This window comes from Ctenopharyngodon idella, chromosome 13 (genome assembly GCF_019924925.1).
Source record: "Ctenopharyngodon idella isolate HZGC_01 chromosome 13, HZGC01, whole genome shotgun sequence".
NCBI classification, from domain to species: Eukaryota; Metazoa; Chordata; class Actinopteri; order Cypriniformes; family Xenocyprididae; genus Ctenopharyngodon; species Ctenopharyngodon idella.
Window position 1 is genome coordinate 28,346,947 of NC_067232.1, and position 27,116 is coordinate 28,374,062.

Below are 27,116 nucleotides of genomic sequence, written 5' to 3' on the forward strand. Positions count from 1 at the left end.
TAGAAGTGTGTTAAAATCAGTCTCAGACAATGGACTAAAACACACACACTGTTTCGGTAGAGACATGAAAATGACATTTTTGTTTTTTTTACATAAAATTTCATTATTTAAAAATAACTCAAAAAGATATTTTTAAAAACAACAATGGAAAAAATTGCAAAAAATATTTCAATATTTTCACAAGTTGAAATTTATGGGTTAGGGTTCGGGACAGACACCTTCCAATTGAAAGTACCCAATAAATGAAGATTTTATATATATTAAGCTTTATATATATTAAGTAAACATCTAAAATTTGAATACTTAAATGCTTTATAAATGTGTTTTTTGGTTGTGGGACAGCAGTTTGCACCAATTCTGCAGAATGGCCCATATACATCTTTAAACCTATTAGGAAGTAAAGATATATATATATAGCAGTTTTTGAATACTTGGGAGCAAAAACAATGTGCAACAAAATGCTAGAACTGAATAAAAAAAAATCTGTAAAAGTGAAACACAATTAGTACATTTCTTTGTATCATTTCTAAATGACATGGTGATAAAGAATTTCTTCACACTTTATATGGTTTTGTCAGTAAATGTCTATTTTATTGTTCAAAGACATGTAAGAGTTTGGAGATGACACTGTACAAAAGATCATTTGAGGGGAGGTTGAGATACAAAACTATTAAAAACAGCAAATCGCAAGCATAGTACGATCTTAGGGGAAATCTGAATGGACAAAAGCAAACAATTCATGGTTGACTGTACACGTTTTCGCTGACTAAGCTGTACAAATGTTAATACAGTTAAGTTCCGAGAGCAGCGCAATGCTTCTATTTACAAAAATATTACAGTGATTTAACCTCTTCATTCCAGGTCAACAGCCAGTTAATTCAAAAGATGGAATAAAATAATAGACAAATGAAATAAATACTGTGGACAACATCTGTAACAAACAGGAAAAGTCATAAAGATGCATAAATAAATTATTGCCACCGCATCATGCTTCAGAACAGTGTTTTTCCTTAAACAGATCCGGGATGCAGTCATACGGACATCACCTACAGTATCTAAGCAGCAAGAGCGTCAGACGTACAGAGTTACTCAATGTTGTCCAAACAAGATCAATGAGAAAAACAAAATGGCTTGAAATTGTTACATACACCATGATAATGTTACATACAGTATTTCACATGAAGTGCATAGCCTACAGTGTTATTTGCATTTAAAAGTTACATAGCTCCTCAGTGATTGGTAGATTAGTGTGATTATATACATAAATTAACTAAAAATTAGGGATGCAGCGATACCATTTTTTAAGGACTGAGTATGAGTACCGATATTTTTTTCCTGGTACTCGCCGATACCGATGCCTATATTTATATTTATATTAATTTAACATCTTTTGTTGTTTTATTAACAGACAAATATTTAATTAGGCTACTGTCATTTTAAGAGCGAATCCATGGATGTAATACTGACACACATCCTGTTTTCACCCAGTGTTTACATCCACTTAAGCCATAACCGACTGTATTTACGTGAAATACTTAACACGATGGACATTGACAACTATAGACATTTGTGCATTTGACCATTCAGGCGCAAGGAGAACTGATCGCGCGCTGTCTGAGAGTACTGGGATCACGCGCAAGAGAGAGAGAGCGCTTCTGGTCTGTGTCATTCAGCATGCAGTTCGCAATGTGTGGGTTGTCATTAATTTTAAAGTATTTCCACACTGTGCATGGAAAATTCTGTCAGTTATGTCACGTGAGGTATCGGTCTTCGGTATCGGGGGTATTTTTACGAGTACAAGTACACGAGCTTGGTATCGGTGCATCCCTACTAAAAATATCACTGATTAGCTTCCTAATGTTCTAATTCACAAGCTTACACCTGGTGACTGTTTCAAGTCAACATTTGTTGCAGAAGATGACAGTTCAAACACTGCATTGCTATTCCTGTAAACAAATGACACAATGAGAACTATTTAGGTCCACCAGCAGGAACGATTAACAAAATTAGGGGCTGGACAAAGAAAATAAAATGATGTTAAAGCAAGTACTCGGGCACAGCCTTTGTCTGCTCCAAAAAAATGTTATGTTTCCAGTTCTGACTTGCACAGAGAGCAAAAATGCAATTTGTATATAATGGACAAAGTAGCATAAATGTCCGAACATGGCGACAAACAGATATAAAGAGTGTAGTTGTCAAAAAAAAATAAAATCAGTGGTCAATAAATAGTGGTAATTGTACTAAATTTTTTATTCTTTTTTTCAGGCTTCAACCACTAAATGATGCATAAACCCAATCAAATGATCTCAGAACTGCAAGTGTCAGTGAATGCACACAGGTAAGAAGAACCAAAGCACGGATTCTATTATTTCCAGTTCTCTTGTAAAAAATGCAAAGGAACACACCACAATAGCAATAAAGAAGGCCATATTAAAGACACATATGCTTATATGACCCAATGAGATCTTGCTATCATCATATATTACCCAATTTTAAGGATGTTCAAAGATTCTGGGTATGTTTCCAATGCACAGTAATTTATAAGTAGTAATATATGTTTGATGTTTAATGGTTAATGTCTACATTATCACTTGTTAGCGCCAAAAAAAAAAAAAAAAAACTGATGAAACCATCATACCCATGCATAATAAAAAGAAAAATCCCACCTTAAGGTCAACATAGGGAATCTGCTGTGCGTTTAAGTTCAGTTTGCTACGGTATCAGTCATGGACAGAACATTCCACAGTAGAGCAACACAAAGTTGGTCCATTTGGTGCCTGATTCATTCAGAAAGCAGTGTCGTATCACGCATACTAGCGCAAGTATGGATTAGTAATGCGAAGGATTATGTCTAAACTCTTGACACATTAGATGCGCAGAAGACGGTGGGATATGCGTTTGACTTTGACCTTGAAAAGTTACAGGGATGGCGAATTGCCTTCGAGTCTGTAGGACAGTCTGAAAGTGGCTTTTCCAGTTGAGACAATTAAGTGTTCGGCGGCTGTTTTCCTCATAATACGTTTATTCAGCAGGCTGGAGTGAGTTTTCCATTAGTAATGGCCTTTATGTTAAATACATTCACTTGTTAGAGAACAATGGAAAGTTGCATTAATTAATCTGCATATTGTGCTATAGTGCCATATCAGCCAAGAAAAGAACAAGATTTGGTTTTTAAAGGTTCCCTTGCCAAACTCAAAACCTCAGCTCAACAGTCTGTCATTCGGATGGATGTTTATTCCACAAGCATTTCTAATACATGTGATTTCTCACAATATTGTCACTGAAATCACTGAAAGATGGTAAACAGATAGAAATTGTACATCTATTTTTGTTTTTAACTGTATAAATCGACTATTACCCAATGTAACCCTATGTATTTCTATCTAAGAAATCTTCTGATACTTTCTTTATGCAAAAGATTTGGAGGTGATATCCGCCCTGATATGCGATTTTACTGCCCACCTGAGATGGCACTATAGCGGTTTCAATTCATCATAACATAGGTAAATTAAAATTTTAAATGGCAAATTATGAGTGATCATTACTATTTTTGGTATTATTTACTAGACGTTCGCTTGTAAGGGCGAGAAACTTGCTACTATTGACCAAATGCTGTACGAACAGGGCAAACAATGAACTATGAAACTATGATGAACCAGTTTCTTATAGTTGGAGGACAATCACAAGCCACTTCAGATTCTTGACAATTGGCCATCCTGTCTCCAAGCCTCAATGATAAAGGAGTGTTTTAGCTGTCAGCCATGATGGATTCACACACACACGCACGCGCACACACACACACACGCACACAGAGTAAGTGTAGTGAGGTGTAGTGGATCTCCTGCTAGTTTCTCTTAAGTTCAGCACATGGTGTGGCCCTAGCATGGGTCACTGATGCACCTCGTTCTCAATAAGGCTGTCCTCTCCTGACTGGAAATCACCCTCGGTCACCACTTCCTCATCTTGTGAGGACCCCTGGCCCTCGTCCTCGCCACTGCCCTTCTCGTCCTGTAGCACTTGGGCGACGTACGTCTGCTGATGATAAACAGAATGTGAAGATGTACAGCAGAAAAAATATCAGAGCTGTACATTAATGTCAGATGAATAACTACTACATAAAACTAGGGCTGGGTCTTGACACAAATTTCACGATTTGATTCAATTTTGATTCACAAGCTTTCGATTCAATTCTGAATTCTTAACTAATGCTGTAAACTATACAGGGAACCCTGTCACATTTATAACATTAAAGTTAAATGTTACTGATTTGTATACAAACATTTAAATTACACGAAGACGTTTTTATAATAATAACTTGTTAATGACATAATTATGTTTCTACTCAGGGCCTAAAACTAACTTTTTGCCACGAAATTATGAAAATTTACCGGCCATGAAACTGTTTTTGCAAAAACAGGCATTTATGACACCAAAATTTTAGATACCAGTGAAAATTCACAATTTTGATATGACAGCTAAAATTACTAGCCTACTAATTTTAAACATTAGTTAAACATACTAAATTCAAAACATTCAAGACAAGTAAACAAGAACAAATAAGCAAGCAAAAGCACAAATAAATTCAATGTAATAAAGATACAAATGAAATAAACAATGCTTTTCAGGTTTTTTCGGGTAGGTGTAACAATAGTTTTCAGTTACAGGAATTTAATAAATAGTCTTCACTGTATAAATTAAACATCCTTATTGATTAATCCTTAATAAAGTTACAAAAGTTATTCAGTCAAGAGCAGTAAGTGATTTTTTTCTTTGTCCTTTGTTGTTTGATTGACATTAAAAACACAGATACACAGGCTACTGTCACTTTAAGAGCGAATCGACAGATAATATACTGATACTGAACACTGTACACGTTTATATTGTCAACTTTTAATGTTCATTTAAGACATAACCGACAATGTTTACTAGGATACTTTCTATTTTTTGACAATTTTGTGTGAATTTGTCCACTAAATTGCAAGAAGACATGAAAGAGAGCTTAGTTTGGTATTCGCACGCCGTTTGACGCGGCTGTTTGGGCAAGCGCTTCGGATGTGTGCACACAAAACTTTACACATAGTGTGCAAAAGAAATTAGCTCCCTTTTGAGTCGTCTTCTTATCAAAACTTATGCTGTCCTCATGATGCAGCGCTGGCCCATCAACTGTTCCGAGTGTTGTTTATGTTTATTCACGTTCATGCATTGTTAAAATTCATAAAAATGTTACCAGCCAGCTGGCGAGTGACATTGTTTTATATACTCGCCAATTTTTACTCTCATTTGGCGCTTAGCGAGTGTTAATTTTGTGCCCTGTTTCTACTCTTTGTTTTTTGAAATATAACATTTTATAAATTTAAATGGTGGCTGTCATCACTTGTTTTCATGACAGATTTATTCATAATATTGAAGAACAGTTTAAGTAGAAACAATGAATATGTAATATAGTGCATATATTTAACAAAATGCACTTCTCTAGAGCAAATTATTCCAGCTGACTATCGAGTTTATGCGTGACGACCTTCACAAGCTGTTTTACTGACATCTTTCCACGGTTGAAACTCTAGCTGCGTTTAAATGGACCCTAATAATCTGATTGTAATCGGGCTACTAGCACAGTCGAAATGAAAATGTCACATGTAACAAAGTCAATCGGAATGAATTGGTTAAATCCGAATAAAATTTCATTCAGATTGTATGGGGTTGTTTAAACCTCGATCGAGAGGACATGTAAACACTTGATCGGACTTAAAGCCAAAACCGGAAAAATTCTGCGCATGTGCAATGATGTAGAACTGGTGTAATGACGTATGACGCGAGGAACGAGTTGTTGCTGTTGTTGTTGAAAGAAGTGTCATAAATGACTATCGTGTCATTCTAAAATTCTCCTTCCACTCATAGTCTGTGAAATGGAGCAGGACAATGTCCCACTAGTCTTTGTTTCAGACTTTCATCCACAGATGCCTTGTTTTGTGTGCGGGAAGGGGCGTTTTTACTGCTTGATAAATATAAGCAGCACGGCACAACGGTTCATGTGATCATCGTCTCATAATAGGACCCGAAATAGATAAGTCTGCTCTTTAAAACAAAGAAAAGAAGAAATTTAGGAAAATCTCGATATTCGTGCAGTGTGCGCATGCAAAAAAATCAATTCCGATTTAAAGCTTGTGACATATAAACGCGCACATCAACCCGTTCACTTTAGTAACTTTAGCATTCATGTAAGCACTATGTTCGGATTCATCAATTAATTAATTCCGATTGAAACAAAAAGTGTACATGTAGCTACTGATTAAACGATTACAAGCCATTATATGGATTTCTGTAAGTTGTATTGTATCTTTCAACATACCTTCTGATGTTCATTCATGTTTATTGCTTTAACTAGTAAATCAGATGATCAATTCAAGTGCTGCTTGAATTGAGGCATCTACAGCAATTTGTCACGCCACATTAAAGTGTGCCAAAGCAGTATTTTGTGTTTGAATTTCAAAAACAATTGACAGAATTTGCAAGCTGAGACTTTGTTTTATATCAAAATTAATAAAGCACAATGCTTTTTATGATTTATTGGCTTGAAGGCGCTACAAAGTTTTGTTCATTCATCAAGTGAAAACAGCATTGACTAAAAGATTGATTCTTGGGATTTAAGAATCTATATCGGTTCATCAAATTAAGAATCGATTAAAATCGAGAAATCAAACTAGGGAAAAAACTAGGGATGCCAAAATGCTTTCTTGCTCATCATGATGTGACGCAGGCACAGCTGTCATGATTATAAAAAAAAAAAATAATAATAATCTTACCATAGACTTGACAGGTGGGGATGAACCTGGTGGTTGTCCATTGTCCACACCGTCCATGTCAACCTGTTGTGAATACAGGAAGAGCACTTTGCGAATTAGAGAAAGTTCTGGGCTAGACTGTGTATGAAAACCGAAAAATTAGACAAAGTGGTTTCTGACCTTATAATTGTGCGCACTGAGGTATTTGAAATGACCGAAGACGACATGGGAGAGGCAGATGATGATGGTGATGATCAGAACCACAAAAGTAAACATTGATGTTGGAGCTTTAAAACCTTTAAAACGTAAAAAAAAAATAAGAGGAGAAAGTGGGGAGAAAAACCATATTAGAGACATGACAAGAATCTTTGTGCAGTTAATCTGGAGTATAGTATCTAAAGCCCTATTTTTTGCCACTTAAATGCACCGTACGGTAACTGTTGGGCTTCGTGGCAATGTACAGCCATTTTAAATATGGACACTTATTACTGAAATACTGGAAACTGTTTACAAGGATAATATCACATCACCACTCCAATATACATACGATATATATTATATATATTAAATTAATTAATTATATTCATAAATTAAGGCTTGGACAAAATGACATCCATCAGTTTGAGAGAAAATGCAAGACCATTTACATTTTTTTTTTTTAAATAGGATATTTAAATTAGGGCTGCTACTAACGATTATTTTGATAATCTATTCGTTGGCCGATTATTTCTTCGATCTGTTTGGCAGTGTCTTACCTGTACGGACAGTAGAGAAGAAGAGAAGCCAGAAGAGGCAGAGGATGGGTGCTGCCACCACTTGGTTGACAGCTCCAGAGTGGATTTTCTTATCCAGTTTGGAGGGCAGGTAGGCATAATACATGTTATACCTGTCCACCAGGTGCTTCAGTAGCATGTACATCAAGCCTGAAGACAAAATTAAAGTCAGCCAGGTTTTTACACTGTTTGAAGATGATGTGAGTGGTGCTTGCCTGTGGAAAACGTGCCACCACCACGATGCAGGAATTCTTCTTCAGTGAGAAATGTGTCACTCACCAAATGGTACAATAATTGGACAGGTGATGCTGTAGGTCATGACCACAGTGAAGACGTTCATCATCCAGGCATAAGCAGCTCCAAACTGGAACTCATAAGCTTGATGCTGTAACAAAACACAACCACATGTGAATTACGACATTAGGATAGATATGAATTATTGAGTGTAGGCCCGTTCACACCAAGAACGATAACTATAAAGATAAAGATATAGTTAAAAAAATAATTCTAAATATAAAAGAATAGTCTACACCACATATATAACGATATCGTTGGGATCACTTTCAGAACGATTTTTCAGCTGACAGACTATCAGAATCCATTCTAATTGAAGAGCTCACGCATTTAAAATGGCAGACGACATTGCGGAGAAGTTAAATCGCCAAAGTCCAGAAAAAGCCACCACCATTTGACAAGTCAAATCTCCTTTTCAAGGATGCTTTAAAGAAAATGTATATATGGAAAACAATCGGTCATACCCTCGGAATAAATGGTGAGAAGTATTAATGGTGAGATCATTATGCCAAGCTAGCAAACAGCGTAACATAAAACTACCTAAGGTATCCAGCGCTAGTTTAGACAACATTGTCTTGCTTCCTTTGAAGACTAGGCGTTGTTTTTATTCCACTATATTGACTTTGTCAGCTAAATTCACTGTTAGATTAGATCGATTACGCTAGCTATTCACTCCAAACATAGCATGCTGAGGACATCTGCTGGTTAAAGCCCTGTAAACGCAACAAGAACAGCAAAAACATGTTGTACACACTTTGAAACCGCAGCGCGTGAGCTTTGAATAAACAGACCATTATCCTTTGTTGGTGTGGACGCAAATATAGTTATCGTTCTTGGTGTGAACGGGCCTTAATGAGAGGAATTCAGAAAACAAATCATGTTTAAACGATTATAATAGTAAGGCTGAGACTACACAGACCTTCTTTACGTTGCGCCTCTCGGCAGCTGAACGTGCCAGACACAGTCGGATCATGTACATGAGAAAATAAGGAATGCGTAACAGGTCCATGGCGTTACCAATGAAAGCAGACGCGATAACATAGTTCACAAAGAAAGCTCCATTATCTGGAAGGAAGACACACCTAAAAGAAAATAAATCAAGCCATAAAATCTTGTATCCACAATCTCAAAAATATGTGCATAAACCAAATGTTTGGAAATCCTTTAAAAAAAACAGAAACATGATGTAATCCTCTCATTAACTTACTCGAATCTGACTTTTGCCTGGTCAAGAAATGTCTTGTCAAAGAGCCAGCGGAAGAAAACATCCAAACTGCATTTAGGAAAAGATCATGTGAAATGTTTAATGCAAATGTGAAACGGGTCAGTCCAAAATTACCTGGATTTTTTTCATTTTCTATAATCAGAAATAAACTTTATTATGTGAAAATACACAAAAAGGCAATATTTGTATTTGTAAAATAATTTTCAAAATATACAAATTACTATCATTTGTCAAAATTACTAACTCTTTGTCAAAAAGTTGTTTATTCTTATATAAACATGATTTTAACCCCCTTTTTAAGAATTAATTCACCATTAAATTGTTAGGATGCAAAATCTGAAATTGGGGCTCAGTAGCTATTGTGAAACATTGTTGAAGGATACAGTCAGTTTTCTTTAAAGGCATATGAAAAATTAAACTTAAAAGATGGGATAACTGTATTTTCTCTAGCATAACACCTGCAGTTCTGGCTTTTCAATGTAAACCAGGTGTGATATAATACCTGCTCAGGCCTAGAGATGGCAGCAGCAGAACCATAAAGATGAGGAAGGTGTAGCATTTGTGCATGGTGGTTCTGTTCTCTCCAGATCTGAAGAGCAAAGGTCACATACTCTCTGAGTCCACCAGAAAATGGTTTAGTTTACTATCTACAAATTATGAAATCATTAAAAACACATTGATATACAGGGTTTGGTATTGTACCGTGTCCAGTGGGCCTCAAAGAAGGCAGAGTAGTAGACGATGGTGGGGAGGAGGGCTGAGAAGCACCACAACAGCAGGGTGGGGAAGAACTGAGTGATGATGGGGTTCTAGAGGAACAGACACAGAGGAAAAGGAGGGAGGTGATGAGTAACAGATTCATAACCCCCATAGTAACATTGCATTGTGATGTGCGTTAACTCTGTTCATTAACGCCCAGTTTAACAGTCTCCTTACGTTCAGGTACTCCACGGGTTTGGTGACGTTGAACTTGTCCATGGTGGTGATGATAATGGCAGGGGTGGTGAGGAAGAAGAGCAAGATGAAGAGAAAGCAGTTGATGACAAGGCAGCGGAGCCACCAGTTGAGGCCACCAATGGACAAATGCTCCCTGTGGAGAACAAGGTACAACTACTATAAGTATATCCAACCTTACCCTGATACATACAGTACACTTACATTAAGCAGCATTTTCTGTATAGCAAATCTCAACTGCTTGATATTGTCGAAAAATTTAAAAAGTTGGATAAATATTACAACCTATTTTACTCATGTAAAGCAATATATACACCGATCAGGCATAGCATTATGATAACCTTCCTAATATTGTGTTGGTCCCCCTTTTGCTGACCCGTTGAGGCATGGACTCCTCTAGACCCCTGAAGGTGTGCTGTGGTATCTGGACCAAGATGTTAGCAGCAGATCCTTTAAGTCCTGTAAGTTGTGAGGTTGAGCCTCCATGAATCGGACTTGTTTGTTCAGCACATCCCACAGATGCTCGATTGGACTGAGATCTGGGGAATTTGGAGGCCAATTCAACACCTCAAACTCGTTGTTGTGCTCCTCAAACCATTCCTGAACCATTTTTGCTTTGTGGCGGGAGCATTATCCTGCTGAAAGAGGCCACAGCCACCAGAGAATACCGTTCCCATGAAAGGGTGTACATGGTCTCAACAATGCTTAGGTAGGTGGTACGTGTCAAAGTAACATCCACATGGATGGCAGGACCCAAGGTTTCCCAGCAGATCATTGCCCAAAGCATCACACTGCCTCCACCGGCTTGCCTTCTTCCCATAGTGCATCCTGGTGCCATGTGTTCCCCAGACGTGATTCATCAGACCAGGCCACCTTCTTCCATTGCTCCGTGGTCCAGTTCTGATGCTCACGTGTCCACTGTTGGCTCTTTCGGCGGTGGACAGGGGTCAGCATGGGCACCCTGACTGGTCTGCAGCTCCATACGCAACAAACTGATGCACTGTGTATTCTGACACCTGTCTATCAGAACCAGCATTAACTTCTTGAGCAATTTGAGCTACAGTAGCTCGTCTGTTGGATCGGACCACATGGGCCAGCCTTTGCTCCCCACGTGCATCAATGAGCCTCGGCCGCCCATGACCCTGTCGCCGGTTCACCACTGTTCCTTCCTTGGAGTACTTTTGATAGATACTGACCACTGCAGACCGGGAACACCCCACAAGAGCTGCAGTTTTGGAGATGCTCTGACCCAGTCGTCTAGCCATCACAATTTGGCCCTTGTCAAACTCGCTCAAATCCTTACGCTTGCCCATTTTTCCTGCTTCTAACACATCACTGAAGAGATGATCAGTGTTATTCACTTCACCTGTCAGTGCTCATAATGTTATGCCTGATCGGTGTATCTCGGCTGTGCGACTATCGCAAAAATGTAAACTGTCGCAAATATCATTGCAAGAAAGTAAACTATTATTGTACAGCTCTAAATAAAAAGTTGGATATATTACATCCGACTGTATTCACATTCATACAATACACTCCCAAAAAGGGATATATATATATATATACACTGTATAGCAAATCTCAGCTGTCTTGATTGTTTATTTCGTTGCAAAATGTAATTACATTCTTGGCCAGCTCTTTATATAAAGGTGGATATATAAATGTCCAAATACATACATCTCAACTTCTTGATTGCTTGTATTGACACAAAATGTAAACTGTAAAAATTATCGCTCAGCTCTAATCTGCTAAATGCATCTATAGGGCATGAAGATATTAAAATATTATAAACATTAACATCATGATTATTTGTAAAGCTGCTTTGAAACAATGTGTATTGTGAAAAACGCTATACAAATAAATTTGACTTAACAATACTAGATACATATTGCATATTAAAATGCCAAGCCCTAGTCCTTATCATATAATAAGTAATAATAATTGCAGTCCACAATGAAATATTATTGTGGTATCATCGATTTCAGATTTATCTGCATGTAAATCTAACCGTGGTCAGTGTCTTCCTGTGTAAGTGGGCAGTTCTTGGCCAGAATAAACAGCAAAGTGGATCCTGTCTAACACTGTGAGACTACGATCATTATAAATTCATGAGATTTAAGAAGAGGATGTTACCAGTAAACATTCTGTGGATCTGGAGCATATGTGACCGTCCAGTTGAATGTGCTGAGGCCGTTGCTGAAGGGGGAGGACTTCGGCTCTCGTCGACAGTGACAGCCGTGACACTGACACGCATTAAAATCTTTCAGGATGCTGGGAAGGAAAAAAAAAACAGATATTAAGAATTTTCTTCCCCTTCTGAAGTATTGTCAAGGTGAAATGATCACTAGGTAATATACCAGGATACTGAATACTACCATGATAATTTTCAGTACCTTTTGGTTAGTGTCAACACACACACAGACCAAAACGTCTATTAGACTTACAGGGATGTCATGGCTTCATTCTGGAAGGTAACAAAAGCCATTCCCAGAGGTTTAGTGTTAACTTTCTCACGTTCTTTTCTGTATTCTTCCTTTAGTTTGGCCTCAAGCTTAGTGTAGTAGTGGACAGCCTCTTCCTGCAGGGACGGATTAACATTATAAGAGTTAGACATTTTAATGCATTTTGTTTTAAAGACCGCATGAAATAAGAATGTATGATATTCTGGTCTCTAGATATGGCACAGGTCCCTTCCTCAATGCAATTTTTTGTGATTTTCTGGACTGTTTGATCAACCGACAATGCATTTTGCACAAAATGAAAGGTGGTTTGAAAGAAAAATGTTCTTATTTAATGTGAATTAATCAACAAACCCTCTACTTAATGCACTATACACCTGCAAGTTAAGTTTTTGTCATACTGATTTCAGCATTATAGTCATAGTCCAGAAGGGGGGGATGTGTACTACGGAAAAGAGCTGTTGTGACAAACTGTAAGTCTGTTTATCTAATGAGGACACTTGGGAGCTGCTGAATATACCTGCACTGATGCTGAACATGTCTCACAGCAGCAGAGCGAACATTATCCTGACTAATATGACTGTAAATATAATGAAACGTCAGGGGCTGTGACATACTGACTGCGTGTCTAATGGGTAAAGGTTATGCATTCATGATTTACATTTGAATGTGACGTGAAATGCATGATGGTTCATGTGCTAATATGATATCTAGATACCCGCTACTATTCAAAACTCTTTGGGCGGAGTGACTTGAGAGGTTATAATGCATGTGAAGCTCCCATGAGCCTCAGGATGACTCTGACCTGCTCGCAGCCATTGATGATGCAGCAGCAGAGGTGTCCGCAGGGTTTGGGGTTAATCATAGTGGGGATGTGCTCCTTGGACATCAGGTCCGTGTAGAACTTTTTGCTGCGTTCTGCCTTTTTCCTGTAGTAATTTTTAACAATTTACATTAAAAACATGAAAATGTAAACCAATAAAATAAAAAATTCAAACAAATAACTAAGTTAAGTAGCCGAATGGCCAACAGGTCATTTACTATAACTTTCTTTCTCTCTGTCTGTCTATCTATCTATCTACTGTATCTATCTATTTTTATCATAATACAAATATAGTATATCAATGCTTTTATTTATCACAAAAAAATATAGTAGATATCAAGGCTTTCTTTCTTTTCATTTATTTACTTATTTATCACAACACAATTACAGTAGATATCAATACTTTTATTAATCACAATAGAAATATAGTAATCCACCAATCCACCCACCCACCCATCCTTCTACCCATTCATCCACCCACCCACCCATCCACAATACATCCATCCATCCACCCACCCACCCATCCATAATACATCCATCCATCCATCCATCCATAATCCATCCACCCTACCACCCACCCACCTATACATCCATCCATCCATAATCCATCCATCCATCCATCCATCCACCCTACCACCCACCCACCCACCTATCCATCCATCCATCTACCATCCATCCATCCATCCATAATCCATCCACCCTACCACCCACCCACCTATCCATCCATCCATAATCCATCCACCATCCATCGATCTACCCATCCATACATCCATCCATACATCCATCCACCCACCCATCCATCCATCCATCTACCACCCATCCATAATCCATCCACCCACCCACCTATCCATCCATCCATCCATAATCCATCCATCCATCCATCCATCCATCCACCCTACCACCCACCCACCTATCCATCCATCCATCCATCTACCCATCCATCCATCCCAACCATCCATAATCCATCCACCCACCCACCCATTCATCCATCCATCCATCCATCCATCCACCCATCGATCTACCCATCCATCCACCCATCCATCTACCCACCCATCCATAATCCATCCACCCTACCACCCACCCACCTATCCATCCTCATCAATTCACCTAACCCACCCACCTATCCATCCATCCATCCACCCACCCACCCATCCATAATCCATCCACCCACCCACCCACCCATTCATCCATCCATCCACCCTACCACCCATCCATCCATCGATCTACCCATCCATCCATCTACCCACCCATCCATAATCCATCCACCCACCCACCTATCCATCCATCCACCCACCCACCTATCCATCCATAATCCATCCACCCACCCATCCATTCATCCATCCATCCATAATCCATCCACCCTACCACCCACCCATCCATCCATCCATCCATAATCCATCCACCCTACCACCCACCCATCCATCCATCGATCCATCCATCCATCGATCTACCCATCCATCCATCAATCCACCCACCCATCCATAATCCATCCACCCACCCACCTATCCATCCACCCATAATCAATTCACCCTACCACCCACCTATCCATCCATCCATAATCCATCCACCCTACCACCCACCTATCCATCCATCCATCCATCCACCCATCCATCCATAATTCATCCACCCACCTCAGCTTGTAAAATGTTTACCTTTCAGACTCCAGAGACATAAGCTTGGCAACATCGTAACAAATGCGAGCATCCAGAACAATGCAGTTTTCATATGCTTTCCTGGATATTAAAACAAAGAGATAAACATGAGAAAAAAGTGAGAGAGACATAAAACTCCCATGAGGGGGACAGGAAATATTTCAACTAATTTCCACTTTCTCATTTAACCTGGAACACAATGTTAATAGTCTAGCAGGAGCCAGGCTTCAGTATTGTCTGGTGCACACTGTACTTTATGCTAGCCAAGAATTGCTTACTTAGACAGAAAGCGACTGACTGACAAGTAAAATGAAACCACTGTTTTTTTATGTGATGCATAGAGGCGAGTAAATCTAAAATCGATGGTACCAAAATAAAGGACTGGCATGCAACAAATTGGTAGGCTTTTCAAATAATGACACAGCAGTCTTTGTGAGATGATGTACACACTGAAGGCTTGAGTGGTAAATGTGTACACTATGAAGTCAAAATTTCCATCCGTTCTAAAGCAATAGGTCTATGGGAGTCTACAGGGCTGATGACTCTTTTCCCAGAGGGGCAGACTGCAGTGTGCTTTGAGATGTCTGTGAGACTGATATCTGTTCTACTTTATTTTGAGTGTGTTCTAAGCATCCTCTTTGGCCTCCATCTACACATCCTGCCTTGAAAAAGACTTGTATTGTCCCCACACATTCTTCAGCAGGAAATGAGATTAGACAAACTGAGTGGATGGACACACCGAGCGTCTTGTAGCCACATGACCACTTTTGAGCAATTAAAACAGTTAAGGTTGTCATTGTCTTACATGTCTCAGGACTAAACCTAGGCATGTCAGCATGCTTGAATTTACTGTGTGGATTGGGAACTCTTAAAGGGACAGTTCACCTCAAAATTTAAATTCTGCCATCATTTACTCACCCTCATGTCCAAACCTGTATGACTTTTTTCTTTTGCCAAACACAAAAGAAGATCCAGCAAAAGGTCCAAACAACATTGGACTCCATTGACTTTCATTGTATAGTAAAATAACCTTCTCTTGTGTTCCACAGAAGAAAAAAGTCATACAGGTGCATATATTACACACTTCTCCTTTACCGATGATGAGAAGGTAGATCCTAATTAGCATTGTGACATAAAATTACTATTTTGAGCAAGAACTTACTCAAAATGCTGCTTTATTTCACTCTCTTCTGCATATTTGGCGATCCCGTTAATGAATAAAGTGCGTTTCACCTGTGAATGGAGACAATGTGGAGACATCAGAGTACAGTTTATTAGCATTAGCAATATTATTTCAACCACAATATTGATTGATGCTCATTGTTGATCCACATTAAGAGAGAAATATCACGCAGCACTAAACTATGCCTTAGTCAGGATATACGTTTTTATTTTGACACAAAGGACAATGAGTCTGCGAAGGGACATATTATATCTGTTCATATCATATTTTCAACCCCTTTTTCACTTTTTTTAAATTTCTAATGGATAAAACCAAGTCCCACCCTTCATTTTTTTCAGGATGAATATCCCGTTTCAAAAACTATGCCAGATTACGCAAGTAAAGTGGGTTGCAATGGGTTCATAACTCACTCTCAGGGAAAAATATTTCACTTTACAAAATAAAATCTGAAAATAAAGAAATGTTCCTGGTTCAATTTCAAATTGTTGTTACTGTAAGGTACTTACAACTGAATTCAAACATTAAAATGGGCCAGTGTTCTTGAGGGTTTAAAATCAGAAATGTGATGCTTATAGTTACAATTATTTCATGTGGTACAGGACATTTTGCCAAATATGCTGTGTAAACAGCATTATTTTAGTATCGAGATATTAGTATAGTTTTTATTCCTATTTTGAATCATTTTTATTTTCCATTTTCTTTCTCATTTTAAAAGGCACATATCATGAAAATCTGACTTTTTCCATGTTTAAGTGCTATAATCCGGTCCCCGGTGCATCTACCAACCCAGAAAATGTGAAAAAGGAAAACCTTGTAACTTTGTTTTGGCAGGACTTTCTCTGCAAGCATGTGAAAAAATGAGCCGCTCAGATTTTGCTCCCCTTGTGACGTAGGAAGGGGATCTTATTATAATATTACCGCCCCTTAATCTGCACGTTTCCACCCACGGCGCCGCAAGCGAAAACGGTGTACCTGTTCTAACGCCATGGCAAAAGTTGGAGCAAAGCATGCTAACTGTTCTGTCGTTGGCTGCACAGACGAGCACTGAACACTATTTAGAGTCTCGTTAGCTTGGATAGCCTGAAGTTGACCCTAGCAAGCTCGATTGCTAAAAAAGGAGCGATATTTTCGAAAAAATATTAGACCATTCACAGCACTTGATAGCAATCATAGACGTTAGCCTGGTGTGTATGACTCTGTTTGGCAAACAGGTACGCTATGTATAGTGGGAGTCCATATGGGATTTGCACAAAAGATTAACATGACGGCACATGCTAGTGGATGAGTTGAATCAACTCCACAGCAACTACATAAATTTATCCACTAACCATTCAGAAACGTCTAAAAGTTGTAACTTCTTCCTGAGTCTCTCCATCAGTGTCGACTCCGGTTTGAACAATGTAAGGCTGAACACCGTTACTGACAATCCTCATTTTGGCTGCGTGAGATTCTCCAGCTTTGTTGTTGTTGAGCAACCGAAGCGTACATTTTTTTTTTTTTAAAATTGTTGTGCGTTTTTGTCCTTTGTATTATTATTATTATATATTTTTTAATATATATACATACATATATATTATTAATTTTATTTCAGTTTCAGTTATTTTAGTACATCATGTTAAACTAAATTAAAATAAGAAATGTTGCCTTGGCAAGTTTTTAAAATCTTTTATTATTTTAGTTTATTTTAGTAAACTTTTTCCTTATTTCAACTAACTATAAATGTTGTTTATAGTTTTAGTTAACTATAATAAACCCGGCTGTAAATAGAAACTTGTATTGAACCCAGAACATTTCTCTGAAGTGTTTTGGGTAAGTTGTCTCTGCTTACCAAGTCATCCTCTTTGTAGTGCATCTTTGATGTGTGTCTCCTCATGCTGTACACAGTCAGTAACAGATATAAGCAGGCAAATGTAGTGTGTAGCCATAGCAGGTTATTACTGAAAGAGAGCGAAAAACAGAGCTGATGCATTCATCAACAATCATTCAAGGGTCAATTCAGTGTCATATACATTAACTGGAACTTACTCTGAATTTAAGTTGGCTATTGTAGTTCGCCCAAAACTGTAGGCATTATTTTCTGTAGGAAGAAAAGACAAGAAACGGGTCATAAGGAGTCTTTAGTCATATAATCTAAAGGAACAGAAACTCGAATGGATGCATTCAGACATGTAATCCTTGATGACTCACTCAAACTCTCCTGACTCACCTAATAGGTCTCCTGAGAAGTTGACGGGCAGGACAATGCCCACGGAGAGCACGCCCACCACCACCAACAGTCCAATGATGTGCCTCTGGAATGAGAGGTAGTGCACGGCATCCTCGCCACACTTCTCCCTGATCTCATCATCTCTGTAAGGGTGAGAAAGGTGTGTTAGTACCAAGCGGCAACCTTCCGTTTTCTCTCTCGAATCCGACATGGAAGTGACTTAAACTGCAATTCATCGACTGGTCCAAAAGGGAGTCAATGCCAATCCATGTTAAAATGCCCAACTTTACAGCAGAAAAACATGTTTACAGCCTGGTACAAAAAGTGGTTTTGCTCTATATAGCTAATTTTGCTCTTTATGACAACTGTGAGGGGTTTTCCATCAGATTTACTACAATAACAATGGCTGGAGAATATGCCTCTCAAGACACCACAAAATCCGACAACACTGCTTGGATGTTATAAGTAAAACTGCTGTACTATTTTGAAATATATACTTTGGACGCGGGCTCATTTGTTTGTGAGAGTCTAATGTATATGATAATATACAGTTTTACAACATAAACGCTGCTCAGATTGCATAATTTTGAGGACAAGAAGTGCTGTTGGATGTTTTACAATGGTCTTATCATGGACATTTTACCCAAGTGCGACAGATTGGATTCATCTCGCGATCGCTATTTACAAAAGTATGAAGTCCAGTTTTGATTTTGCATGTTGCACACCCAACACAAATTACAATATTACTGTTGCTGGAGCATCTGTATTGTAAAACAGACACCGTAGATTGACAGAAAACCCTTAGAACTTTCAAATGATGTATAATTTGTTATCTTTATTAATATTTTAGATCGTGTCTAAGATGGATAGATAGCTAACTTGATCACGTCGAGCTAGGTGGGCGTGGTTTCAGCAACCACATCAGCTCCACCCATGTCCCGCCTCTTTGCCCATTTTTGGGAAACTTTTGGCTAATCTTGTTATGCACCAACTGGAATAATTGGAATAATCTATCTTTCCTACTTCCTCATTTCCTCTACTTCTAATTTAAAAAGGACCATTGACACTGCGGACATGTAAAATGTTTTTGGGTTTTGTGATCAAAAATCGCACCATTTTGGATCGTTTTTGCAGCACGGTTCCTATAGTTAGTAAGTCTTCATTGTTGTTGAAATAAACAGAAATACAGTATGTTCATACAGTAAAAGCAGAAAGGACTCACTTTATCCTGAAGATGGCTGTTAGCCAGGAACAGAAACCCTACAAACAGAGACAAAGAACATCATATTCAGTGCACTCTAACCATTGCCTGTCAATCACCTCAACATTCAGAGACAATGTCTCCAGTGCCGTTTGAGGAGTTGTTCGAGGCTGCGTGGGCACGTGACACCAGTTTACATAAGTGCAGTTATTCCAGATCACAGCAGGGAAGGGAGAGGCAAACAAATGTCTGTCAAAAGGCGTTGTGTGTTCCATTATGAAATCCACAGGTGTGTGTGCATTGAGAGAGATAGAGCTGTGTGTAGATGACAAGAAATACCGCTTGTGTGTGCTTTTAAAAACAGGAGAGTGAATATATGTGAGTAAGGAAGACAAAGGGAATGTTGAGAACGCTATAACTTTTATATATACCAGCTTTACTAATATTTCGGTATATGCAGTATGAATACTGGTCATCCGGGTTTTTGTGCATATAGAAAATTTGCATACTATTTTCGAGAGTGAACTCCCTTTCAAATGAATCATGCCAGGGCTTGCATCTCTCGACATGCGGCATGTGCTGCTTTGACCTTCACAAAAAACACTGCAGAAAGGCCTGTTCACAACAAGGATAATAACTATAAAGTTTTAATAAAAAAGGAAGTCCACACCACTATATAACTATAGTATACTATTATAGTTTTTATTCATATTTAACATTTTTATTTTTACGTTTTCATTTTAATTTAAGCTACATTTTTTGTTTAGTTTTTAAAAAACATGTCTACAGAGTTCTTATTAATTTTTTTACTTCAGTTTTCGTTATTTTAGTACTTCAAGTTAAACTAAAAGAAATTGAGAAATGATGCCTTGGCAACTAGCTGAAAGTTAACCCATTTATCATGTTGGAATCACTTTCAGAACGACTTTTTCTAGCTGATGAACGAAAAACATTTACCCTGACTTTAAAGAATTCAAGCATTTAAATTGGCAGACGACATAACTGCAGTGCACACTTATAGTTAACATAATGTAGTTATCATTCTTGTGAATGGAATGCGAATTTACACAGAATAATACATAATGTACATAGAATATCTAATATGTTTAATACTATGTGTTGATTATTCTCTGTAATGCATCTACAAGTTTCTATGTAGTAAACTACAGCTTTACTCCCATTGTTGCATACTGAATGCCGTTTCACACAGGTTTTAACAAATAGACTGTGCAGTATGCTAGTATTCCATTCTGAACATAGCCATAAGCATCCACAATAATGACATCTCAAGCTACTTACGTTGTCCCTTTGGTCAAAGTCGACCGAGCTGGACACAGAGGTGAGACGCTCGTATCGGGAGTCAGCAGGCGTCTGCATGGCGGAGGCCACACTGAACAAAAACACACATGATCAAACACACGCCCTCTCTGAGCACTGAACTTAAGCTAACATATAAGCGTACAGTCACTTAATGGCATGCCACTTCATAAATATAAGACTACATTTTTGAGCTAATACTAATATTTCCAGCAAATAACACATGCTAATTCATTAATAATTGTTTGACATTTATTTGTATAGCGCTTTTCACAATACACATCATTTCAAAGCAGCTTTACAGGAAATCATGATGTTAATGTTTATAGTATCTTAATATCTAAATGTCTTATAGTCACATTTAGCAGATTAGAGCTGGGCGATAATATAGTTTAGATTTTGCGATTATACGAGCAATCAAGCAGTTGAGATTTGCTATATAGTATATTTTTTATATACTATTTTGATTGTCAGCTAATTATTAAATACCTGTGGTGAAAATGTTGTTTATATGTCTATGTGGTGTTTTTAATATGCTTTAAGATGAACCATATGCAAATTCATCAGTCAACACCATATTTTTCCCTTAAAACTGCAGTGAAAAAAAGTTCCATTTGACTGGTGAGTGGATTCTGACTAAATTAAACAACCCTGATTGGCTACTGTGTTCAAGAGATCAACAAACATGTCTGTGATTGGCTCACTGCTGCAAAAACACATTGTAAATAGAAACATTTGACGTTCTCCACAGCGAAAACACAAATACGCACTGGAGAGTTTGCCAAATTTGTTTCGTCAATTTGATGATATTACAGTATCAACTGAGGGTGCTCTTGCTTTTGTTGGAGGGTGCGGAGCACGTTTACTACAGTTGATCAAGTGGATCAGGTAGTCAGAGCTGGTGCGATTGAGTATAGACGGGGACTAATTTGCATATGCATGGCTCCGTGTACACTAAACGAAGCAAGGGTGTAGTTAGATTCAAGCTATTTGAAGGAACAAAGACATTATTTTCACCGGAAAAAACGTTTAAAGGATTAGTTCACTTCAGAATTAAAATTTCCTGATGATTCACTCACCCCCATGTCATCCAATATGTTTATGTCTTTCTTTCTTCAGTGGAAAAGAAATGAAGGTTTTTGAGGAAAACATTCCAGGATTTTTCTCCATATAGTGGACTTCACTGGGGTTCAACGGGTTGAAGGTCCAAATGTCAGTTTCAGTGCAGCTTCAAAGAGCTCTACATGATCCCAGACGAGGAATAAGAGTCTTATCTAGAGAAACCATCGGACATTTTCTAAAAAAATAAATAAGTTTATATACTTTTTAACCACAAATGCTCATCTTGCACTGCTCTGTGATGCTCCACGCATTACGTAATCACGTTGGAAAGGTCACGCGTGACGTAGGCGGAAGAACCTTCATTTCTTTTCAACTGAAGAAAGAAAGACATGAACATCTCGGATGACATGGAGGTGAGTAAATTATCAGGAAATTTTTAATTCTGAAGTGAACTAATCCTTTAAATATGTCATTGTGATTATCAAAGATAAGTTTTGTGGAATAAGGGAATGGCTATGCCTTCCAGGCTCAGATTACTCCAGCTCCATCAGGGCATATCAAGGCTAACCACATGTTGGGAATGCAGCAATAAGTGACTGTGCACATACAAACGCAAACACAGAATTAGCATCAGAGGCTCAGGGGCGTTACACACAGATTGTTCACAAAGAGACTGCAGTAAACCTAGAAAGGAGATGAACATGCAGAGAGAGGAACATAAATTTGATTAGAGGCAGAGTGTGTTAAACAGAGATACGCAAAGACAATGATACAATGACCTCCAAAAGCTGTAATTCATAAAGTATGAACTAATATCCGAGAAAGTGGCATTTAGCTTGTGCTGCCAGTCAAAATAAAAGTCAAATGGCATTCTGTTTGATAATTTGCAATCTAAAGCATTATGTAAGTGTGCCTTAAATATCAAAATAGATTTTGGGGCCAGTGTATGTGTCATTCTCTGGCTACAATATCCACAAACATTTGGACTGCTTCTATAGGGCCGCTTCTAATAAGTATCAGTACTTTCTGCTTGTCAGTGACAAAACAATCAAACAACTGGACAAATCACAGGTATTCATCAAAACTAGGTCTTACAGTCACACAGGGGTTTTCTATGCCATCACAGGATGCTTTACCTCTCCCTGTAAGCCTCTTCCCTGTGGGACCTATAGGGTGCAAAGACCCTGGCCAGAAAGTGCACGCTTAGAGGAACGAAAACATATCAATTTAATGGTGAAGTGTGTAGTTTTTGTGATACAAAGAGAAACTAAGTAAACCATTTGTAGTTTGACTTCCTAATTTTGCTCTGTTTGTTTGAGCAGTCTGTTACGTCAGCAACAATGGAAGACAGAGATGAGAAAATGTAGTAGAAGAGTTCAGGGATCTGTTTGGAAACAATTATTTTTGCACCAAACGATGATGCGAATGGCACGGAAATTACACACTTCACCTTTAAAAGACACAAATCACACAATTACATTGATTAGCTCAGGTAAATGTGATGATTTATCTTGAGAAACCCTCAACCAATGGACTCTAGGAAAGAAGTAAAGTAAAAAGGACAATAGAAAGAAGTAGAAAGAGTTAGGAAACAGATACACAGTGAACGAATTCACCCCAAGTTCACCCGATAGAGCACACAGCAGAGGAAATGCCAGAGGGTCAATTCAAAAAGCAGACACAAGGCGTCCTTGGAAGAGAGAGCTGAAGAGTAAAAACACACATACTATTCCTCGTCCAGACGTTGATAGTGCTGATTCCGCCTACTGAGGGAAAAGAAATGATTCAAGTTCATGCTTGACAGAAACTTGTCAAAATATGAGATCATTCATTCAGAGGAAGAAGATACTATTACTCAGCTGATATGCAATGACACTATTAATTCAGCTTTTCCTTCGACTCTGTGGTGCGAGTTATTACATGTAATCAGACCAAATCTTTATTATTGGTGTTTAAATAAAACAGTAAAATAAATATAAGAATGAAACCATACTAAAAAAAAACAAACTATATTAAAAATACCACAAAATTGTTAATTTCTTGATTCTGATTGGATGTAGCTAACAGCACGTATATCCAGTTTTTGTTAGCAGCTTTTTCACTTTCAAACCAGTAATGGTGGCTTGACCTGTTTGTAAACAAGATACTAAATCTGCGACATAAGGAAACAGTTCTACACACAGGACTATTTTAGGGATGAAAACCTGAAAAATGTCTTGGCCAACATGATATGCGGTAATTCACTGTTGAATCATTTATTAAAAATGTAATGCACAGCCAAGTTGTAACAGGCATTCGGCTTCATGATCTGGCTTTTCAGGATTTCACTTGGCCCCATGCAACTTTTATAACGTTTAAATAGATGACTGGAAAGGGATAATGTAGGTGCTGTAATTCAGGGAAATGTTTATGGAACCAAATGTTCAAAATAGATCAATGAATGCTGGGTAGGTACACACAAAACAAGCCATTCCATGTATTTAAGGGTTGACACTTCCTTTAATGACTAGAGTTGGTCGTAAAATACTGTAAATGGATCTGACTCGTGCTGAATCATGACTTTGTTAAAATAGATGTGCTAGCCTGAAACATGGAGAAGAGGTTCTGACATCAGAGATTTCAAAATGTGACACGACAAAAATACAGGTTTGAGATGCTTGGAATATAATCAGATCTCCTATAAACACAAACTCTCGTGCACTTAAATGCCGCTCAAACCAGTTTCCAGATCGCAGGATGTGAGTGTGATTGAAAAGCAGGGTCATATTACTAATCGAATAAGACTGGCTGAGCTGTCTGAACAAGCAATCCATTGGCTAAACCCATTATGCAGCAGTTGAGAGGATGCTGTTGTCTTACACAGCGTTCAATGCATTCCTGCAGGAGGCATTTTCTCTGCTATCTGGGCATATCAAAGGTCTACATCATGACTGATGAATCAAGTGTCCAGCTGTATATATTTAGTCTGGCAGAAAATGCCAGAAAATGTTACTCAATGTTGGAAAGATGAGTGTTTGTTTGGGGTTAGATTGGGGCCAAGAGCGTGCTGTGATGATGCAGCCAGCTGAGGCCGCAGTACGAGTCGCAGGAATAGTGCTGTCGTCATGGTTTTACAGTTTTTTTTTTATTGGGCTATAATGAAATTGACATCAGAACATTTGAAACAAACACTAATATTGTGTACTACAGAAATCTACTGTATGGAATATAAGTATTTTTACCTGTCGGCATCAGAGACCAATGCGAGACGGCCATAATCCCACGCCACCTTCCTCAAGACAGAGAACACACACAGCAGCACCTGGAGACCCAGAACATACATGTTACACGATCAAATTCACACATGCATTCAAACACAAATAACTGTTCACAATGCCGACCAAAATACAAATTGAGCACAATTATGAAACGCATTCCTAAAGTGCATAAATTTAGAACCGCAGCAAAACTAGACCATCACAAGATTATCAGAAATACGTAACTGTAGTGTGAATGATAAAGACTTCCACAGAATTTTTACACATCCCCAGTCAACATGAAAATGGCTTTCGCAACCTGCTAACTTTACTTTTATCCAATGGGAATTGATTGGATGATGGAAAGAGGGCGTTCCACACCAGAACTGACATGAATGTGAATTTGCAGCTAATTGAACAATGACTTCCATTTATTGCAGTTGACCCCCCTCCTGAAACACCACTGGCACCCACTTATGAGGAGGCATTTTGACTGAAACATGGAGGATTAAAGTCAAGTTCACCCTTGAGAGCATCTGGATGTAAGTTAACACTTCCTTTTTTGTTATTTTTACATTATCATTAATCAACATTAAAGGGTTAGTTCACCCAAAAATGAAATTTCTGTCATTAATTACTCACCCTCATGTCGTTCCACACTCGTAAGACCTCCGTTCATCTTCAGAACACAAATTAAGATATTATTGATGAAATCCAAGAGGTATATGGCTCGTCCATAGACAGCAATATAATCAACACTTTCAAGGTCCAGAAAGGTATTAAAGACATCGTTAAAACAGTCATGTGACTGCAGTGGTTCAACCTTAATGTTATGAAGAGACGAGAATACTTTTTGTGCGCAAAAACAAAATGAAAATACTATCTTCTCTTCCCTGTCATTATCTTACGCAGGTGACGCAGTAAGCACAGTGAAGGCTTCAGTGTTTACGTCCGAATGCCGTCTCAGTACTGGCCAGCTCTGGTCATGTGATCAGCACGACGCATGCGTGTGATGCTGACGCAGGAGCCGGCCAATAATGAGTCGGCGTTCTGACGTGGAACCTGGAAGCGCTGGACGTAAACAACATATGAGAATGACACAAAAGAAGAGATTGTTGAATAAAGTCGTTATTTTTGTTTTGTTTTTGCGCACAAAAAGTATTCTTGTCTCTTCATAACATTAAGGTTGAACCACTGCGGTCACATGACTGTTTTAACAATGTCTTTAGTACCTTTCTGGACCTTGAAAGTGTTGATTATATTGCTGTCTATGGACGAGTCATATACCTCTCGGATTTCATCAAAAATATCTTAATTTGTGTTCTGAAGATGAACGAAGGTCTTACGGGTGTGGAACGACATGAGGGAGAGTAATTAATGACAGAAATTTCATTTTTGGGTGAACTAACACTTTAAATGCACAAACAACATGCTTGAAATATGAAATGAATGCCTATGTTTTGCATAATATAACAAACTGGAAACAGCTATTGGAAGCAAAAAACATACCTAATATAATATAAGCTAAGCTAGCAGGTTAATCGGGTAGAAATATGCTATGCTAGTACATAAGCTAACTAAAAAAAACAGTAAGAACGAGAAATGCTTGATTTCACAAATAGCTTCAGTTATACACTAGTATATGAACTAGTAATGGTCATTGTAATGCATTTTAAACAATATAAATCAAAGTGATTTTGCAGAAATTATAATCAGGTGCTAAAAGCCAGTTGAACCAATGGGATCACTCTGCGTTCTAAAGGAGACACGATTCCTGGGGGGAACTCGATTTCTCACCACACCGGCTAAACACCCTCTGGCTCAGCCTGCTATAGTAGCCACACCCCAAACTCACAGTATTGGTTGAGCTGGAATGGCATACTAATAGTAGTCAATGAACAATAAACTGGGTTAAGAGAATGTATTTTAACATAAAAAAATCTTAAATC

General features: G+C 38.2%; 1 protein-coding gene and 1 long non-coding RNA gene across 5 annotated transcripts in view; one reads left to right on the top strand and one right to left on the bottom strand.

Moving 5' to 3' along the window:
* LOC127524827 (uncharacterized) overlaps positions 1–27,116 on the top strand; it is a 270,726-nt gene that overhangs the window by 242,037 nt on the left and 1,573 nt on the right. The gene's annotated exons all lie outside the window — the stretch shown is intronic.
* tmem63ba (transmembrane protein 63Ba) overlaps positions 561–27,116 on the bottom strand; it is a 37,544-nt gene continuing 10,988 nt past the window's right edge. Inside the window, exons 3-24 of one of the 4 annotated variants that reach the window (XM_051916687.1) lie at positions 25,153–25,232; positions 23,659–23,694; positions 20,852–20,942; positions 19,574–19,611; positions 18,352–18,494; positions 18,171–18,222; positions 17,974–18,082; positions 16,125–16,195; positions 14,963–15,043; positions 13,293–13,416; positions 12,473–12,606; positions 12,162–12,299; positions 10,011–10,164; positions 9,777–9,883; positions 9,577–9,663; positions 9,057–9,122; positions 8,769–8,931; positions 7,835–7,940; positions 7,538–7,705; positions 6,963–7,078; positions 6,804–6,866; positions 561–4,035 (exon numbers count right to left, since the gene is read on the bottom strand). In XM_051916687.1, coding sequence (XP_051772647.1) covers positions 3,889–4,035; positions 6,804–6,866; positions 6,963–7,078; positions 7,538–7,705; positions 7,835–7,940; positions 8,769–8,931; positions 9,057–9,122; positions 9,577–9,663; positions 9,777–9,883; positions 10,011–10,164; positions 12,162–12,299; positions 12,473–12,606; positions 13,293–13,416; positions 14,963–15,043; positions 16,125–16,195; positions 17,974–18,082; positions 18,171–18,222; positions 18,352–18,494; positions 19,574–19,611; positions 20,852–20,942; positions 23,659–23,694; positions 25,153–25,232 — 2,274 coding nt within the window. In that variant the 3' untranslated portion in view covers positions 561–3,888. Of the gene's footprint in view, positions 4,036–6,803; positions 6,867–6,962; positions 7,079–7,537; positions 7,706–7,834; positions 7,941–8,768; positions 8,932–9,056; positions 9,123–9,576; positions 9,664–9,776; positions 9,884–10,010; positions 10,165–12,161; positions 12,300–12,472; positions 12,607–13,292; positions 13,417–14,962; positions 15,044–16,124; positions 16,196–17,973; positions 18,083–18,170; positions 18,223–18,351; positions 18,495–19,573; positions 19,612–20,851; positions 20,943–23,658; positions 23,698–25,152; positions 25,233–27,116 lie in introns of all 4 variants that reach the window. The other 3 variants (XM_051916688.1, XM_051916686.1, XM_051916689.1) reach the window with 3 other exon arrangements.